The sequence below is a fragment of the Sycon ciliatum genome, chromosome 1 (genome assembly GCF_964019385.1).
Source record: "Sycon ciliatum chromosome 1, ocSycCili1.1, whole genome shotgun sequence".
Lineage (NCBI taxonomy): Eukaryota > Metazoa > Porifera > Calcarea > Leucosolenida > Sycettidae > Sycon > Sycon ciliatum.
In genome coordinates, this window is record NC_088643.1 from 13,853,664 (window position 1) to 13,871,863 (window position 18,200).

General features: G+C 46.8%; 2 protein-coding genes across 2 annotated transcripts; one reads left to right on the forward strand and one right to left on the reverse strand.

Moving 5' to 3' along the window:
- Positions 1 to 80: 80 nt before the first annotated feature.
- Positions 81 to 6,964, reverse strand: LOC135814521 (signal recognition particle receptor subunit beta-like). Its single transcript, XM_065327650.1, has 7 exons — positions 6,782 to 6,964; positions 6,593 to 6,687; positions 5,859 to 5,945; positions 5,270 to 5,346; positions 3,187 to 3,323; positions 2,118 to 2,172; positions 81 to 656 (listed from the first exon to the last, which is right to left on the reverse strand). The coding sequence occupies exons 1-7, from the start codon at positions 6,879 to 6,881 to the stop codon at positions 437 to 439; spliced, it is 771 nt and encodes a 256-aa protein (XP_065183722.1). The 5' UTR covers positions 6,882 to 6,964; the 3' UTR covers positions 81 to 436.
- Positions 6,965 to 7,072: 108 nt separating this feature from the next.
- Positions 7,073 to 17,621, forward strand: LOC135814531 (YEATS domain-containing protein 4-like). The gene is made up of 7 exons (XM_065327662.1): positions 7,073 to 7,230; positions 7,312 to 7,431; positions 9,075 to 9,141; positions 10,183 to 10,277; positions 15,033 to 15,122; positions 15,572 to 15,659; positions 16,866 to 17,621. Exons 1-7 carry the CDS (start codon positions 7,186 to 7,188, stop codon positions 17,123 to 17,125), a joined length of 765 nt encoding a protein of 254 aa, XP_065183734.1. The 5' UTR covers positions 7,073 to 7,185; the 3' UTR covers positions 17,126 to 17,621.
- Positions 17,622 to 18,200: the final 579 nt, after the last annotated feature.

Here is an 18,200-nt window from a genome sequence, read left to right on the forward strand (position 1 = left end):
ACTTTTGACCCACGGGTCGGATTTCTTTGGCCACGACTGTAATAAAGCGAGAGAACACAAACTTCACACAGCCGAGAGAACAAACTTAGACATGAGCATTCCGAGTTGCAGTTGGTCCGCTGCCAACCATGCACGGTCAACAAGCCGGGGATTGGAAAAATAAAAATAAAACGAATGTAATCAATCTCACCAACAGGAGCTGGTCGTATATTCGGACCAGAGCATGGCAAGAGTTGGCCAGCAGAAATAGAACACACGGCCCAGGTCCATTTGTCCAAATACACGCACACACAGACAATGAGTAAAATTTGAGGATATATAGACGAGTTAACGCAGTGTGATAATATACTGGACTTGGATGCCTGGGCGAGTGTTGCAGTTCATATTGTAAAACAAACAGCTAGAGTGTGCACTGCTGGCTATGTCTTTGGGGGTTCTATGCTGCACTGGCCAGTAGCCAGTCTATGACTCTGTTCAGGTCTGTCTCGCGGTCGTCGAGTGCGTCGAAATCTTTGGCGCAGCACTCGGCAACGCGCACGGACAAGGGATGGACATCGGCAAACGAGAACTCCTTGCCGCTCTTGCCCACCTGGACGCTGGAGCGTGTGTCGTCCGTGTCCGATAGCGCCGCGGCACGCGTCGTCCTCAATGCATCACTGCAGCCATCACATACACAGCAAAACAAACAAGCAAGTGGCATGAAGCATACAGCGAGTCACACCACAAGTACTGTACAGCCACGCTTAAAAAACACTACTCCGACAGCGAGGCGGCACGCGCCGTTCTCAATGCATCACTGCCGTCACAGAGTCACAGCAAACAAGCAAGTGCTGTTGTGGACATTGAAATCCGGTGTACAGACCGGGGCCGGCGCCCTTACCGCCTTTAAATAACGCGTACAAGCACTATCGCTCAAGCACACACGGCAAAAAATGGACCAGCAGTGCTCGCGGCTGCAAGGCCAGCGCCCAGTGGCCGCTTCAATTCTCAACGGATTTCAATGTTCCACACAGAAGCATAGCGCATACAACGAGCCAAGCCACTAGCACTGTAGAGCCAGGTACAGTACAGTGTACCGTGAGCTGCCTAATGTTCGCCATTTAGCGAGAAGAGCGTAACGCGAATATCAACCAGCGTGAAATCAAACTTCAACAGCGGGTGTTTGTCTGTGGTCACATAAACAGTGCCCCGTGAACAATTGTTACTGTAAACTCACTGGTTCTCAGAAATTGTGAAAATTTAGTGAATGGGGTCGTCCATAATTATCGATCATTTACACGAAAAGAAAAAAAGTTTCGTTTATGGGTTGGTGTGGCAAGGAGAGTTTCGGAGAGTTTCATTAAAAAAAATTGATATGTGAGACATCAATGCATTCTAGCTGTCAGGTCAATCTATTTTTCGTTCAGGAGGGGGGGGGGGGGGTGGAGGACCAAGTGGGACTAAACTTTTTCGTTTCGTGAAAATTTGAATTTATTTTTATTTTATTATCGATAATGCCGGCTGGCCCCTGAGGCCAAACCGAAGAAGTCTTTTGCTTCAGCTGAACCGACCGACCGGGTTTTTGAGCTCCGGCTGGAACATTTTTCCGATGTACAGGCGGTGATATTGACTTGTATCTAGCATCACGATCGTGAAGGGCTACGTCATCACGTTTTACTTGTGGAGCTGGTTGTCTGTGGTCAGTGGATGTTTGAGATACCACTAGGGTGCATCACACCCTCATTATAACTTGCTTCAATGTTCACATCTTGATAATACAAGTAGAGAGGTTCTTCACAACGAAATTGCGTTACAAAAATAACGTTGTCGTTCTACGGAAAGTCTTATGCTGATCCGTGTTCCGCCATAGAGTTTTCGGGCGACGAAGCTGCCCTTGGCAACTCCGAATGCACCAGTGGACGGCCTAGGGAGAGAGTCATATATTTATACCCCAGTTAACTTACGGAGCACCTCCGTTACACGTACTCCATGTAGACAACTTTCCGTACGCAGAGTGCAAACTCAGGAATTCACGGGTTTTCCCGCCCACTAGCATAAAGTTGCTCAACATTACGTAGCGCGGAACCTCTCTAATAACTTCGTTTCTGACAGCAGCATGACCATACCGGAACACTTACATTTCTTTCTCCAGCATTTGCTCGACAAGCTTAGCTGACTTGGCTGTGGGTATATCTGCGGGACCACACAGCACACAGAAAACAGAAGAAAATGAGACGCGGCCAATGATGCCTCACAGGATGGTACAAGCAGCCAATTCCCACACCATACATTGGATTCACTACTACTTGTACCGGTACATGCAACAGCTGCTGATTTCAACAGGTTTGCCCAGCGCTGTTCTCATCCATTGAATACATTCGCTTTCTGACGTCAGACACATTGTTCGAGTAGCATGCCCTTTGTTTCGATAAGTTTCGAACATTTTCTAATTGTCCGCGCAGCCACTTACACATTTAGGAAACTTCAATTCTCAACTCCAAACTCCAAAAACGGTCTCTTCACTGAGATTAGAATTAAAATTTACATTACACCAAACTTTCGGGCCTGGCCCATTATCAGGGTAATGAAAAGCTTTGAACAAACCAAACATCGCCAACACAGAGTATGCCACGGGTGCGGAGTTACGAATTCTCAAAAGAACCTCACACGCCAGTTAACTAGACACCTGATGATTGCTTGAATGCATGCATGTCTGCAATAGGAGGAGAGTAGTCAGCTGTTTTCTGCCGTATTGTTGTACTGAAACTTCCCTAACTTCTCAAGGTTCCAAAAGTGCTCTGCCCAGTCTGGCATCAAGAAAACGCAGCACCAGTGACAGTTTCAATAGGAGGTATGCATCGAAGATGGCCGTCACCTTTTTGCGGGGCAAGTTGCCCCATTTTTGGCAGGTACAACCCATTCTAGTACATATACGAGTATGACCTTACAAGGTTCATGATCTTTTATGCAGAGCTGGTATCACAGCGTGTACAGTTGTAGTGGACTTGCTCCGCAAAACCTAACGGCGGGAAATGGCTGCATACGTCCCACTGGCCATACCTTGCTTGTTGCACGCAATCAGAATTCTAAGAAGAGAGTCAACTGATTTTCTGCTGTGTTGCTGTGCTGAAACTTCTCTAATTGCAAAAGTGCTCTAACTAGTCAAGATAAAAATGCAGCACCGGTGACAGTTTCAACTGGCCACACCTTGCTTGTTGCATGCAATCAGAATTGACGCCCTGTTCCTGCGCACCGACGAGGTCGCGAGTACGGAGAAGAGAAGCTTGGCGACGTCGCGGACATCCTTGGAGAAGCTGCTGCTGTCCACGACGAGCACGATTCCTCTGCAGAGCGAGCAGCACACACAGTTCAGCACAGCAGACTCCCTGGGTGATGCAATTACTCAATTACTACTTAAGGGAAACCTCATTAAGAGGAACACTGATAAGACAAACTTTCGCTTTAGAAGAACTAATACTCATAATCCTATTGGATGAATCACCGTGTATCGACAGTGTTAACCCTTTACCATCCGACCTAAATTCCCCAGCAGTCCCAAATGCAATTTTTCTCACCTTATTCTGAGAATATCTTCGGTTCTAATCAACCAATTTTCGCAATCTTGGGCATTCTGGAAAGCTCTCCACGAGCTGCGTACATTGAGCTCAAACAGGACACTACCGAGATCACATATCCAGCGCCAGGGAGCTTCAAATACACCCCGTCGCTGGATATACGAGGAAATTCTCTCCTCGCCAGCCATTTCTCGCTCCTTCATCGTAAACATTCCAAATGTTTCTTTGAGTTTCTTTTCATGCTGCCCACGCGCTCAAAGCATGCCAAAGTGACTCAGCATGCCAGGAGAGGGGAAAGTCCTTGCTCAAGGTCAGTCACTCGGAAAGAAATTCGACTTTTGCCGTGGCTGAAATGTCGAGCGTCATATCTTTGGAATGCGACATCGCAGCTCTTCACCGATTGATGCCATGGAAAGCTGAGCCCTTTGGCTTCTTCCTAGATACTTAGTTTTTTAAATTCCGCAAAGAATCGATCGAGCTACGAATGTTTCAGTGTATGCATGTCCATCGATCTCTAGAGATCGATTCAAGTACACACAGATGGTAAAGGGTTAAAAAAAAGAAAAAAAAGAACATGTGTCATCCTACCTTGATTGCTATATTATTTCCTTTGTTCTCATTTTGTTCTTTAGTACAACGGTGATTCCTGAAGAGTGTTGTACGAAAACTTGTTCGAATCATCTTTTTCCATTGCCCTTTTTCTTCTTACATGTATTTTTTCCTTACCCTTTAGGTTGTTTCTTGCATCGTCTCCATCGCTTACATTGTTAATAAAGTAGTCCACATGTCGCTTCAGCTCGTCCTACTTATTGCCATAAAAAAAAGAACACCCGATATTGTGAACAAATACTATCGGTCCCTTAGTGTTCGTCCCAAAGAGGTTTGATTGTAATCCAGGGAAGGTCCATCACACGTTTCAAGGTCGACGTTCTGAAGTACCTATAAAAGCAAAGTGGCGGGGCATCCAGTTACTTCTTGCACTTCCATGACAGATGCATAACCAGCATGTCTTATACTTCGGGGACGCTGAAAACTAACTAAACGGATGGAATGAGATAAACCCATGTCTATTCAGTCAAGAGTACATGAAAACCAGAGTGTGCAGCTTGGGGCCTTCTCTGCTATGGGTGTCTGTTACAGCGGAATTCCGTGATTACATCATATTTGGTGCAGATCTGAGGCGGGAAATGGCGTAGTGCGTACAACTGAGCTGCAGTTGTGCAGAAAGAGACCTGCTTGAACGCACTGCACCACTAAAATGACGCAATCACGGAATTTCGCCGTGACAGCAACCCATCCGAGCTGCACACTCTGGTTTTCATGTACTCTTGATTCAGTGTTTAACAACGTACAGTATAGTCAGACCTCGCTTATCCGCTCCTCTTTTATCCGGATCCTTCGCCATCCAGAACAAAATCGTTGGTTTAATACCGATTTACAGCATCTGCCATGCACACATACAGTATTCGTGTTCGATTATCCGGTTCCCTTGCCTCTTCGGATATATTCGTAAAACACGGATGTGTGCGGTTATGCGAGGTCTGACTGTACTTTCTACTGTGTCAACTGATCTCATGGTCGGGTCCCTGAAAAGAACCAGGTGAACGTATAAATGAGTACCTCAGCAAAGACTGTACTGCTCTGCAAATATTCAAGAATGAGCCGGAGCTTTCCACGCAGTTTTGTTGGCAGGGTGCTACTCTAGCATACCGTACCTTGCAGTTGGCAAGTATTTCTCGAGCAGGATCTTGCGTAGCGAGTCGTGGCCTGGGATATCGACAATGTCAAACACCTGAGCAGCGCCGGGTTTGCAAGCAGAGCACAGCAATGCACACGGAAAGGCGGGCAGAGCAGTTACGATCATGTGCATTGTACGGGACCGTCAACATTCGGCAGAAAAGTTCTCAGGTTCAGCGATTGACACTCGGTTTCCACTGGGGCATATTCTATCGTACATGGCTTTGAAGTACAATTTCCTCACTGATTAAAAAAAGCACCATCCGAGTTCAAACGTCCTCACTCACCGTGATTTCAAACAGACCCTACTCCAGAACTGATGTTCCAGCAAACAACATGTCATTACCGTTTGTAGCATTATACACATACTGGTGACATATTGTACACCGTATCAAACTGACACCAGGCTAATTTAGGAATAGAGGCCATGCGAATGACGGCATCGTATGTTTTCGTACGGGGGTCACCACCAAACCGGAGTTCACAATCCTGCTCCATAGATGATGTAGTGAAAGGAAACAGGGAATGAGAATGCGACATCGGTGCCTGCGGCAGCACCAACCGTACCTTTTCAATTTTGTTGTCACGGATGTGCACCTTGCCCTTGTTTTCCGCCACTGACATGACAGTGTGCTTCTCTTCCCGGTACCGCAGCTACACACCACAACAGAGAAAGAAATTCCGAAGCAGTCTCAAAAGAACTCAACCGCACGGGAAACACAAACACACGATGCGCAGTGCAGTGAAACCAGAGTATAAACAGGACAGGATTCAGCATAATTCAGGGATGAACGTTTGATCCACAGCACTTTGGTGGATGAGTATTTGTCCGGTCAATACAGGATTCTGCTTGGTACAGGGTCCGGCAAACACAGGTTTTACTGTATATTAATTTTTTTATTGCCATTCTAGATCGTAGCAAGTCCATACAACGTGCACCTCACCCCACGGTGAAGTATTGCAGCAGTGCCGGGTGGATACTGAAGTGAATGCTACCTTCTAATTACTTGAAGTGGGCGCAATTACGCATATCCACAGCGTTCTCGGTTCTCACTGTGCTTGGAAAGGGTGTAATACTATACAATTCTGCAGACTGTTATTAATTTTATTGCCATGCTGGAACTTTCTAGCTGTGCTGTGCCACATGCACATGACTCATTCACTGAAACGGGCGAGGAAATTGACCACGCTGCGACGACTGTTTCCACGTGCATGGTAGTCCAGTAGTAAATTGGCCTTCGCCACAAGCCTGCTTCAACAATATCCCAATGTATAAACATTTGTGATCTTCTGGAACGCACCTGAGAGTACATAAGGGTCTTTCCAGCACCATTCAAGCCAATAAGGAGAAAATTCCGCCCTCTCGCTCTTGATCCACGGCACAGCCATATTAGAACTGTCAAAGATCAAAGCAAATGGTAGCAAGTGAGATACACATGCTTTGGACAATTTTGGAAATAGTCTGAGAATTGGGGCACATCGACACTCACGAGTTGTGACGAACACTAAGCCTACTGAGATCGAAACGGCCAGAATGGTGGCATTCTGCTCGCCACCAACCAGGTCCTGAACATCCTTCCACAGCGACATGATCGCTCACCAGACCACAAGACGATGGGCCTCGACAGTATCCTCAAAACAAAAAATCAAACAATGAAAAATCGCTTGAACAATGAAAAAACTGTTTCTTCTTCTTGAAAATGAAAGGCATGCATCATGCATGTGCGTGTTCAGTGACGTCACCCATTGAATGTTGACTTGAAAAATTGAAAAGCTATTCCTTCGATTTGAAAAATTAATTGCTGAACATGTACATGACTGTATTCTCACACAAACACAGTCTGAAGTGAAGAGGAATGGAGGAATCTGAAGAACTAGTGTAGTGAAGTGCACAATGGCCGACCAGGACGGTGTCCAATCGTCCAGTAGCAGAATGAAAGTGAGGAAACACCGCTCATTCGAGTAGGTATGTGCTCGATTATACTAACTTCTTTGGCCTGGAATATGTCAATTTCTTCAGGGAACGACTATCGTCAAACCCATCCTCATTGGCAATACATCTCGCTACTTTGGAAAGAAACGCGAGGAAGATGGCCATACCCACTCTTGGACAGTCTACGTCAAACCTTATCGAAATGAGGTATGTAGAACGATTTTACTTCACTATCCACGAGATTTTAGAGCCACAATGCACAAACACATTGTACACATATTGAGCCACGAATGCATGGGGAGATGGCTATACACCACGCATGAGTGTATGCACGCACGTACATGTATTTTCACCTATTTTCAGCTGTACTTGTTTCGTCGAAATAGATGCTTGCACATTGCACGCATAGGTGAACACATGCATTGAGCAAAAGAATACCCGTGCTCGCACAGAACCGTCGAATCTAGAGGTCGAATTAACCTTACCACCACTCTATGCTCTATCTGTAACACCCCCTCCCCCCCTTCTGTAAACGAGTTAATTTATACTTCGAAGTAAGAAGAAAAGAGGAGCTGCATCTGCGCCTTTATCCTTGAAGGGTGGTGGCGTTCCTACGGATGTGGAAAAACCGGCATCTAGCCAAATCAGACGCGAGCCGTGAAATAAATAAAAAGGGCCAAAGAGCTACAAGTTATGCTATAATTTAACCGTTCAGGCGAGGACGGCCTAAAGCAGCTTGCGTTGCATGCCAGTCTGGCAAGGTAGAGTGCACGGGACGCAGCGCAGTTTTACCGTTTGACATTCAAATGCTCCGAGACATACGTGGGCGAACAGGACGCACTGTGGGAACACGAACCAAGGAGCACAATGACACAAGGCGTGCAACGAGCCTTCCAGGATAGTCCTTGCTGATCACTATCACTGTCAGCTTCACCATAGGAACATGCCACTTGGCAACTCAGCTTGGATCAATAGACCTGTGCTCTGGACAATGTCTGTACTAAACAAGAGTATGTCTTATCAGAGTGAGTACTAATGGGCCATTCACACTACGCCCAAAACGTGGCGTACGTGACGTTTTCGGCCGGATAGCCATGACAAAATGGAACGTGGCGGGAAAATCGTACCCCTGATACGAAAACGTAGAAGACATATCCAGACCCCTGTACCGAGGTTCGTTCTGTCGTTCCCGGCATTTTGTGTCCAAAAGAAGCTGTGCGCACAGCTCTACGAAAAGTGTGTACGTGCCTGTGTGAATGCACCTGCGTGAAAACGACGTCTGCCAGTACGTCGTATTCTGAAACGTGACGCGTATTGTAACGTAGTATGAATAGCCTATTAGCGAGTTCCACCGTAGGCGCTGTAGTTATCTTCTTCCTTGACTGGTGTATGATATTGCCCTGCTTGCTTCACCACGCATACATCTCGTATATTGGTGCATGCGGCGGATTGGGCGTGTATTCGTTGTTCAACATTTCTTTAATACTTAAAAGTATCGTTGGGATTGACTTCTGCATCAGTGCACTGATGTGACTGACAGACTATTGACAGGAGATTGACTCATATACAATGTACTGCCGCTTATCCATGGTCATGTGATTAAAAAAAAAAAGAGGACCATAAGTTTACAAGTTATCCGTTTTTTTAAATTTTAATCCTTGGCTCTCCATCCGAGTTTTCATTTGATTTTTGTGATGTATTGCAACTGACGGATATCACAAGATAATGTTCTTTGATACTTTAAAACCCACCTCGCTTTATACCTGTGTGTATACTTATAGTATTGAGTGTGCAGCATAGCAGCATAGCCTTATTCATGTGATTTGTTTTGTTTTGTTTTACTCCCACAGGATATGAGCATTTGGGTGAAGCGTGTCCAGTTCAAGCTGCACGACAGCTATCCCAATCCAACCAGAAGTGAGTTCTGGTGTACCGTGTCTGTCAAAGTCTAGGGACGTCACGCACGGTACGACCGTGGTCGTGCCACTTTTCGTCCAGGATGGTCCGTCCAGAGCGCCTGTTAGCTGCTAGAACATGCCTTGTTGGCCGAAAAATCCGATCCCCCCCCCCCCCCCCCCGACCCCTGGTCGTACCTCTCCACTGCCCTGTGATGTCCCTTAAGTCTCACTATGTGCACTCCGACACGATGCAGTTTCCATTTTGACTCGCTGAGACCTCATGCCCTTTGTTTGAATGATGGAGTCCGGACAGAGGATATCCGAAAGAGTATTTCTTTGTAGTGTGTAACCTGCTGGCTGTGAATCTATATCCAACCAGTTGCCACCAGTCATTGATGAAACTGGGTGAAAGAGTACTGGATAACTGAGGCTTGACTGTACTGGGAAAACGTTTTTCGTGGAACATGTTCCGTATGGCATACAGTAGTGTTATGTGCCGAAGAGCGGAGCACTCAAGAACGAACAGGCTAGAATTTCACACTATTACTGCTGTCTAGCATCAGTTGCTGTGTGTGTGTGTGTGTGTGTGTGTGTGTGTGTGTGTGTTGGTGTGTGTGTGTTGGTGTGTGTGTGTGTGTGTGTGTGTGTGTGTGTGTGTGTGTGTGTGTGTGTGTGTGTATGTGTATACTATTGCAGTGGCTCGCTCAACGCCCTTGTCTCAGGGGATTCTGTCCCTGCATTAGCTATGCTTGTCACATGCTATGAGATTGTGTCTAATAATAATAATAATGCGTGTGTGTGCGTGCGTGTGTTTGTGTGTGTGTGTGTGTGTGTTTTTGGGGGTTGTGTGTGTGTACATGTATGTGTGTGTGTGTGTGTGTGTGTGTCCGTGTGTGTGTGTGTCTGTGTGTCTGTGTGTGTGTGTGAGTTGGTGTGTGTGCATGCGTGTGTGTGCGTGTGTGACTGTGTGTGTGTGTGTGTGTGTGTGTGTGTGTGTGTGTGTGTGTGTGCGTGTGTGTGTGTGTGTGTGTGCGTGCGTGCGCATGTGTATGAATCACAGTCGTTACCAAGCCACCTTACGAGGTGACCGAATCGGGATGGGGCGAGTTTGAAATCAACGTCAAGATATTTTTCAACGATGCCAACGAAAAACCGGTGAGTGCAGAGAGCAGAGAGAGTAACCTAACTTTAATAGTAACATGCCTTGTCTCAATGCAGTTGTGTTCCAAGTCCGATAGATAAAAAGGAAATATTGCTGCATAGAACGTTCTTGATGCTCTGGTCATTTCAGCAGGGATTTATTGTCATAAACTTTTTGATCCAGAGTGCATGCCCAAATGCAGTAATACACTACAGAATGCAAGCTATCTGTAATGGTGCAATTTCATTAGGCCCGAAACGAACTATAAAAGAGGCGAACGAAACATTCTGTCGAACTGTACCTTTTGTTTAACGAACTCACGAATTATTCTTGACGAATATAACACCTGCCCGTGTCCCACGTAAACCTTTCATCACACAGGTGACACATGCCCGTCAAATTGCTGCAGCCAGCTGTAGCTCATAATATACTTCAGTAAATGTCAAAATGAACAGATTCAACGCCACTGAAATAAAACGAGGGAAATTTTGGACTCAAAGGTAAAAACTGTGAAGCAAGGTCAAAGATGTGCAAATTTTAACTCGGATACTGAGCCAGTACATATAACTAAAATAGAGAAAAAATCACATGGAAATGAGTTATGAAGCAACTATCCACGACTGTAGCAGTCAGAAAGTGCGATTGCAGGGCACAAAACTCACAGGCTACCTTGAACCTTCCAAGCTGGAAGGCCGTTGGTTTGCGCACTGGAGATGTGTTAGAGCTCGATCTTAGGTCGTTGAATATCTCAGTACGACAGTAGCCTGTCAGTTTTGTGCCCCGTTATCGCACTTTCTGACTGCTTATTATCTTGTTACAGTCGTGGATAGTTGCTTCATAACTCGTTTCCATGTAATTTCTTTTATTTTAATCAAGGTCAAAGAATTTGAGATAATGTAAAAGAGCCAAGAGTTCGGCAAGTTGCACTCTTTGTCTTGGTTGAAACAGCTTAGGCCGCGGTCTCACCAAGTTCAGCCGTTTTTGTCTTGCGCTGAAAGTGGCTTGCGACTAGCCAGCTGACGGTCACACCGAAACTGGCTGACGCGGGTTTTCCCGGGTTTTTCCTCAATTGGAGGATGACCCCTGTGCCCAGTATACGTGACTTACGTACACACTACGTCCTAATTTTGAATCTCCACGTGGGCCTCGTTGTGGATGGAAGGAGAAGTAGGGATCTGGAAAAGAGATAGAAAGAGAGAGGAGTAGAGAGAGAGAAGAGCGATTTGTCACAGTGGATTGAGAATGGATTCGGAAACGAAGAGCCGCATCGCTATCTGTATTTTATTATGTACAATGGTGATGATCCGAATAATTTCCCCTGAGAATCACCTCACTTTGCCGATGGTGACAAATACCAGGCTTTGTCGCCGGAGGAAGCGACACATTTTCGACTTTGTTGATGAAGACGATACTGAGGAGGATCTGCTGGCAATCTTGCCCTTGACAATGTTTGGCAGGAGAAAACGGCGTTTTTGGTGCGCCCTTCGCAGTCCCTTCATATACTCAATTTTGTTTTTGATCTTCTTGTCGTCCAGGGCCTCCAGCCAAGCAGCCCTGGCTTCATTCGCAGCAAACTTTTTCAGTTCTGCGAAGATCCAGGCTCGTTTGCTCGTATCCTTTTTCATTGTCGTCTGATATCGCGTTTTGCTTCGTACCACAGCTCGAGCAATCGGCGCTCCAGTCCCACTGTTCTGGGCTACGTAGCCTTCTGTACATGATCTTTCGAGGCCAGGTCCGGCTTCTGCGAGCGCATACACTCCAGTGCAGTCGGCTTCTTCTTTGCTGCCTCTGCATCCGCAGTACCAGCAGCTGGCTGCACAGTCGCAGTACCCGAGTAAAAGTCCTGTAGGTAATCCTCGGTGACCTCAGTGGCCGAACGGTACTCTGGACGTGCCAACAGAGTAAGATGATGGAAGCGCGAGTTGTTGTTGTTGTTGTTACTTTATTTTACTTCACGAGTCTATTATTGCAACTCTGACTTCCATGCTATCAGGAACAACGGGGCTGAGCTGGAACCTCTTATTGAGATGCTTCAACATTGCTGCCTTCAATGCCTCCGTCGTAGCCGAGTCGTCATCAGTGGTGTTGAGATGGCCCTGCAGCTCCAGAGTGAATGGCAACACATAGGATATCGTGACAGACTTCTCGGCGCTGAGAGTGGTGACCGCGACTTAAAAACGCTTGAGCAGCAAGACCAGCTCCTCCGTACTGTTCAGGACGGGCATCAAGGCGCCGGTCATCTGGCTTGCTGACAGGCTCATCCAGTAACACAGCGGACGCGCAAGCCTTCACCTGGAGCAGACGCTCCATACAAAGTGCTGTTCCACCTTGTAGCCATTTCTGAGAACAAACTTCAGCTTGCTCTCAATGTCCTCATCCGGTTTTATTATTTCATTCTGGACTTCGCCGGCGAAAAATGGATGGAGTGTTGTCGCTGTGTAGCGTATAGCGTATCCCCGTACGTTAGCACATCCCCGTACGTTACTGTATTCCCGTACGTTAGCATATCCCCGTACTGTATCCCCATACGTTAGCGTATCCCCGTACATTAGCGTACGGAGTCTGCCTTTGCATAAAAGCTGCTGCTCACGATTCTTTTATAGCCAGTTAGTTAATTTAGTTGCCAGTCAGTTAATTTAGTAGCCAGTTAGTTAACTTAGTTGCCAGTCAGTTAATTTAGTAGCCAGTTAGTTAATTTAGTTGCCAATCAGTTAATTTCGTTGCCAGTACATTTCAATTGCCAATTACAGTGTGTTCACTGAGACCCTTGTGCGTTCTTGCCTCCGAGAGACTGCGGCCCGCTACAAATTGGTGGCAGCGGTAAATTCATTTTGCTTCATTCTATAACTAACTTTGTTACTTTACACGTTTCTCAGACCCCCATGGCTCAACCTGCTGCAGCTCCGTGCGACGAATCAAGATGAGAATCATGTTTCTTGCCTTCCTGGGCTTGGCCCTGCTTATTAGCCTGCAGCACAGTCAGGGTGCTAGCGTGGATCACCCTTCTCTCCGCACGGCACTCACTGGAGACTCCGATGGCGATTCCAAGCGACCCGCTACCTACATGTATACTACCGGTGGTGATAGCGAAGCTGATGAGGACGACGACATGCAGGCTGCTGACCAAGACAAGGAGGGTATTCCCCAAGACCAGCAGCGTTTGATTTTCGCCGGCACGCAGTTGGCAGACGGCCGAACCCTGAGTGACTACAACGTTCAGCAGGAGTCCACTATTCACTTGGTACTTCGTCTCCGTGGTGGGAGGCAGATTTTCGTCAACCCTCTTCCTGGCTAGACCATCACTCTTTACGTCGCGCAAAGCGATGCTATCGACAATGTGAAGACCATGATTCAAGACGAGGAGGGAGGTCATTTGTCTGACGCCGAGCTAGCCGCTCTGAGTGACCGGCTCAACCAAGATGAAGATAAAACCTGGCTCGCCCTCCGCCATAGCTCCAGCCGCCGCCGTGGTTACTAACACTGATTCCAGGTATGGCATTTTCTTTCCTGTCTTCCTTCAGTCGCCCTGTTCTCTTCAGTCTTCCTTTATGCGAGTGTGTGAATCCAGTTTAGTTTGGTAGGCGTCTGATCATGGTGAGCCACGGCTTACCCAGCTAACGTGGGACAATGTGTGTGACAACGCCCCTTATAGTTATAGTGTATTCAGTTCGGTTTTTGAACTGCGATGTTCCTGGCGGGTTGTGCCAGCGTTGTGCAGCAAGAGTGCTGTGGTTTTTCAGGTCCTATTTGGAGGACAGTTTCTTTACCCTTTTGACCCCGTGAGATCGTGTGAACCTGGTGTGTTTCTACTTTATGATTTGTTTATCAGTTCATTCTTCTGTCTATTCCAAACGTTATCATTTCCGATATTATTTGCCATACTCCGGTTGACGCTCTCCCAGTAATTCGCGATCTACTATAATGTTCACGACTACATACCTGTATTATATTATGCAAGTCATCCATTCTGCCTATCTCTTATCGTCGAGTTTATTCCGACGCGACCATGCATGCCGCCAGTTTTTTCTAAATAGCAGCCATTTGTTGATGTCCAGCTATCACCTACATGTAGTATTCGAATCACGAGGACGTGATTGTATTTGAGAGGGGAGGTGTAGCGTATAGCGTATCCCCGTACGTTAGCATATCCCCGTACGTTACTGTATTCCCGTACGTTAGCATATCCCCGTACTGTATCCCCATACGTTAGCGTATCCCCGTACATTAGCGTACGGAGTCTGCCTTTGCATAAAAGCTGCTGCTCACGATTCTTTTATAGCCAGTTAGTTAATTTAGTTGCCAGTCAGTTAATTTAGTAGCCAGTTAGTTAATTTAGTTGCCAGTCAGTTAATTTAGTAGCCAGTTAGTTAATTTAGTTGCCAATCAGTTAATTTCGTTGCCAGTACATTTCAATTGCCAATTACAGTGTGTTCACTGAGACCCTTGTGCGTTCTTGCCTCCGAGAGACTGCGGCCCGCTACAGCTGTGGTACAGTGTGTAGCAGTTCCCCCCCCCCCCCCCCCCACACACACACTCCTCGAGGTGATTTGTGCATGTTATCCTTGTGCCAAGTTTTTACGTACTGCAGTGCTGCTCAATGAAATCCGATTGAGCGAGTCAAGGTCACGCCGGGCGCTGTGCTGCCCTAGACCTTCAAACACTGGGGTGTTGACTCTTGCAGGGCGCAACGCTGACTCACTTGATCGGATTTCACTGCCCAGCACTGTACATTGCCGTTGGACTGTGTACTCTCTGTTTTGTGTGCGTAGGTGAACACGTACCATCTATTGAAGCTGTTCCATAGTGACGCCACTGGTATCATTAAGAAGCATGTTGTCAGCGAACTGTACGATGAAATTGTAAGTACTGCTAGCCGAGCAGAGCCAGGTATTTGAGTAGCACTACATTTGTACATAGTGCACTGTATTATCCGGGGGAGGGGGTTGTGAACTAGGGCAGGGCAACCATAAACAGTGTGTCACTGGTAACCGGGAAAATAGGGTAGAACACAGTGCACTGTATTTTCCGGGGGGGGGGGGGGGGGCAGAGGGCTGGGCAATTGTGAACAGTGTCAATGCAGGCAGGCATGCAGTGGGCTAGATGTAGACTCAGTCTTCCAACGGTTCTCCATGCTTCAGCAATGATGGTCTTCACTGTTTCTCCCTGTTCACAGTGACTGGTCGAGGAGGGCCGCAGTCTCGGTGCAAAATTCAAAACTATAATTATGATTTTAAGGTGTTGGTGTGTGGTTGTGTGTGTGTGTGTGTGCGCGCGCACACGTCTGTGCGCATGCTATTTTGCTGTGCAGATTTTCACGGAGCCCACGCACACCACGCTGCAGCTGTTGACACAGGGCAAGATTCCAAACAGTGCTCGACAAGATGCAGCTAATGATTGTGAGTGCGGGTGTATCACGCCCTTTCTGCAGTGGTGTACTTGAAAACAAGTAGTAATCAGAAAATTTACTAAATCTGAACATTTGGCAGGGAGGAATATTCCTGCTGCAGCAGCTTGAGCTTATACTCAATACACCTTGGTGGAGAGCTGCGTACACATACATAGGTGGAATCCTGATAATTCAAACGCCAAATTGAGGAGGAAGACTTCTATAGGCCATGCAAAATAATTATTTTTGATTGTTTATTGTCAGATTTTCCCGAGAAATCGGGGCGGAGAATCAGGCAGCTGATAATCTCTTTCACCTTTCAAGCCTATAGCACGATGATACACGTGTGATTTAAACTGAGGACTTCGCCTTCCAAGATCTACAGCCACGCTGATTAGAGGCTGTATAGGCATAGATCGCAGTACATACAGTACATTTACTGGAACTAAGAAATAAAATAATTTGGCCGGAGGGCAAAACATCGGGGCGGGCGCGGACGATAAACAATCAATTTTTTTACTTTGCCTTATCCGGACATTCTAATTAATATCCAAACATGTACCCCAACACTAGATGTATGACAAGACAAGATGCTCACGTTGTCACAGAGATCTGTGATGTGCACTATAGAACTCACAGATTCCGCGCCCTCTGAACCGGCCAGTACGACTCGTACAGTCTGGCCGCGCACACGGAGCTGACTTCTAGTGCACTTCGAATTATTCTTGGCTGGCTTATCAGCAGAAGTCACACACATTTTCTTGATTGTGCTCGTTTTGAAGTACATGTAAGTGGATATTGTGGGACTTCTAATCAGGCGGCCTTGTCCGGTTCAAGGTTCGAATTTTCAGCCACCCTTGATGTGGGAATCATATTGGCTGAAATCGGTGACTGAAGAAAGTTCTAGTGAAAGCGGTATATTCGCATAAAGGCATATTAGTACAGTATTTGAATTAACTGGATTCCACCTGCACTACCAGTGTGCAGAAGGATGCTGAAAGATCCGGTTGTGAATAGTGCACGTCGGCACACCAACACAGATTTCACTCTGCTCGTCTCATTGCGCCGTATATGGCGAGGGTAAGGTAGTAAGTCTCACGACCAATGCCCGTAAGGGGGGGGGGGGGGGGCGAACCTCGTTTCTCAGCACAACTGTACGTCGGTGGTCGCGCGGACGTGAAAACTTTGCTTTTTAAACTTTCATCTCATTGCACAGACAAGGAGCTGGAAGAGGTCACGCTGGAACGGATCGCCGCCACCCGGCGAAAGATCGACCAGGAGATCGCCGAGCTGCGCGCCAGCATCCAGCACAACGAGGTGCTGCTGCCACAGCTCAAGGGAGCGGCCGGCAAGTCGGCGGTGCCCAGTGTGCCCCAGACCGCCCCGCCGATTCTTTCGTCGGGCGGCGGCGCTCCGGCCAATCCGCTGGTGGCAGCGATAGCGTCATCGTCAGCGTCGTTGCCAGCACAGTCATGACATCACGCTTGCTGAACACGCACCGGTATGTATATAATTTGTCGGCATGTGCGTGTAGAATCGCCGTCGCACCCCGACTGTCGTACACGAATCCGCAATGTAAATAGCCTAGGTCCTCTACTCCTCTCTTGTTGTACAAAGCTTGATTCTAATGTAAAATGCATTTCCGTTGCATGCATGTTAGGATATTTCTCTGTATGCTTATAACACACATCATTTTCACGGAAACGAAACACTTCCATTGTCACGGAAACGAAACGCTGCACAAGTAAGACATTGGCTGCTCTTCATAATTATATACCCACAAAACCTCCATGACGTCCAGCTCTTCTGCGTGAAGTGTCCAGGTGCATTCTTCATATCATACATGTACATTATCTAGTCCTCGGATTCACTCTACATACTCTCCTTGATCTTGTATAGAATATCATTATTATTGTATGCACGGTACGCTTTTCAACTCCCTCAAGCTGATGAGCATGCACGGTACTACTGATTTGTTTGGGATTTCTTGTTGGTTTCAAGTACTAATAAATATTTATACAAAAGAGAAAGACCAAGGCACTACAAGTTCCACTATCCTGTCCACTAACACCACCAGTTACTAAAGAATCAACTCGTGCGATAACATTGCACGGCACTGACCGACGGTATCTTGTAGTTCCTTGGTCTTTCTATTTTGTATAAATTAAACCTTGGCTCTCCATCTGAGTCCATTCCTGCACACCTAATAAATATTTGGTTTTGTTTAGGGGTTTGTTTAAATTATAGTTAACAGTCTTCGGTGGAGACTTTGTTCAGAGTTTTCTTTGTCTTCAGCTATGCAGTGAAGTACATGGATGCGGCCAAGAGTATCTGAGTATCTGAACAAGAGTGTGCAACTCCGGATCTCTCCTGCACAATCTGCAGATGCCCATGGCGGGATTTTTTGTTGACGTCACCTTTTTTCAGAGAAACGCGCATTTTGCCGCAGAGCAACGTGAGAGCACGTGCTGGGCACCGACCTTGTAGTGTAAAGCCCGACCAAGTGCACGAGGGAAAACTTTCCAAAAGACTCGCAGCGCGTGCGTCGTCG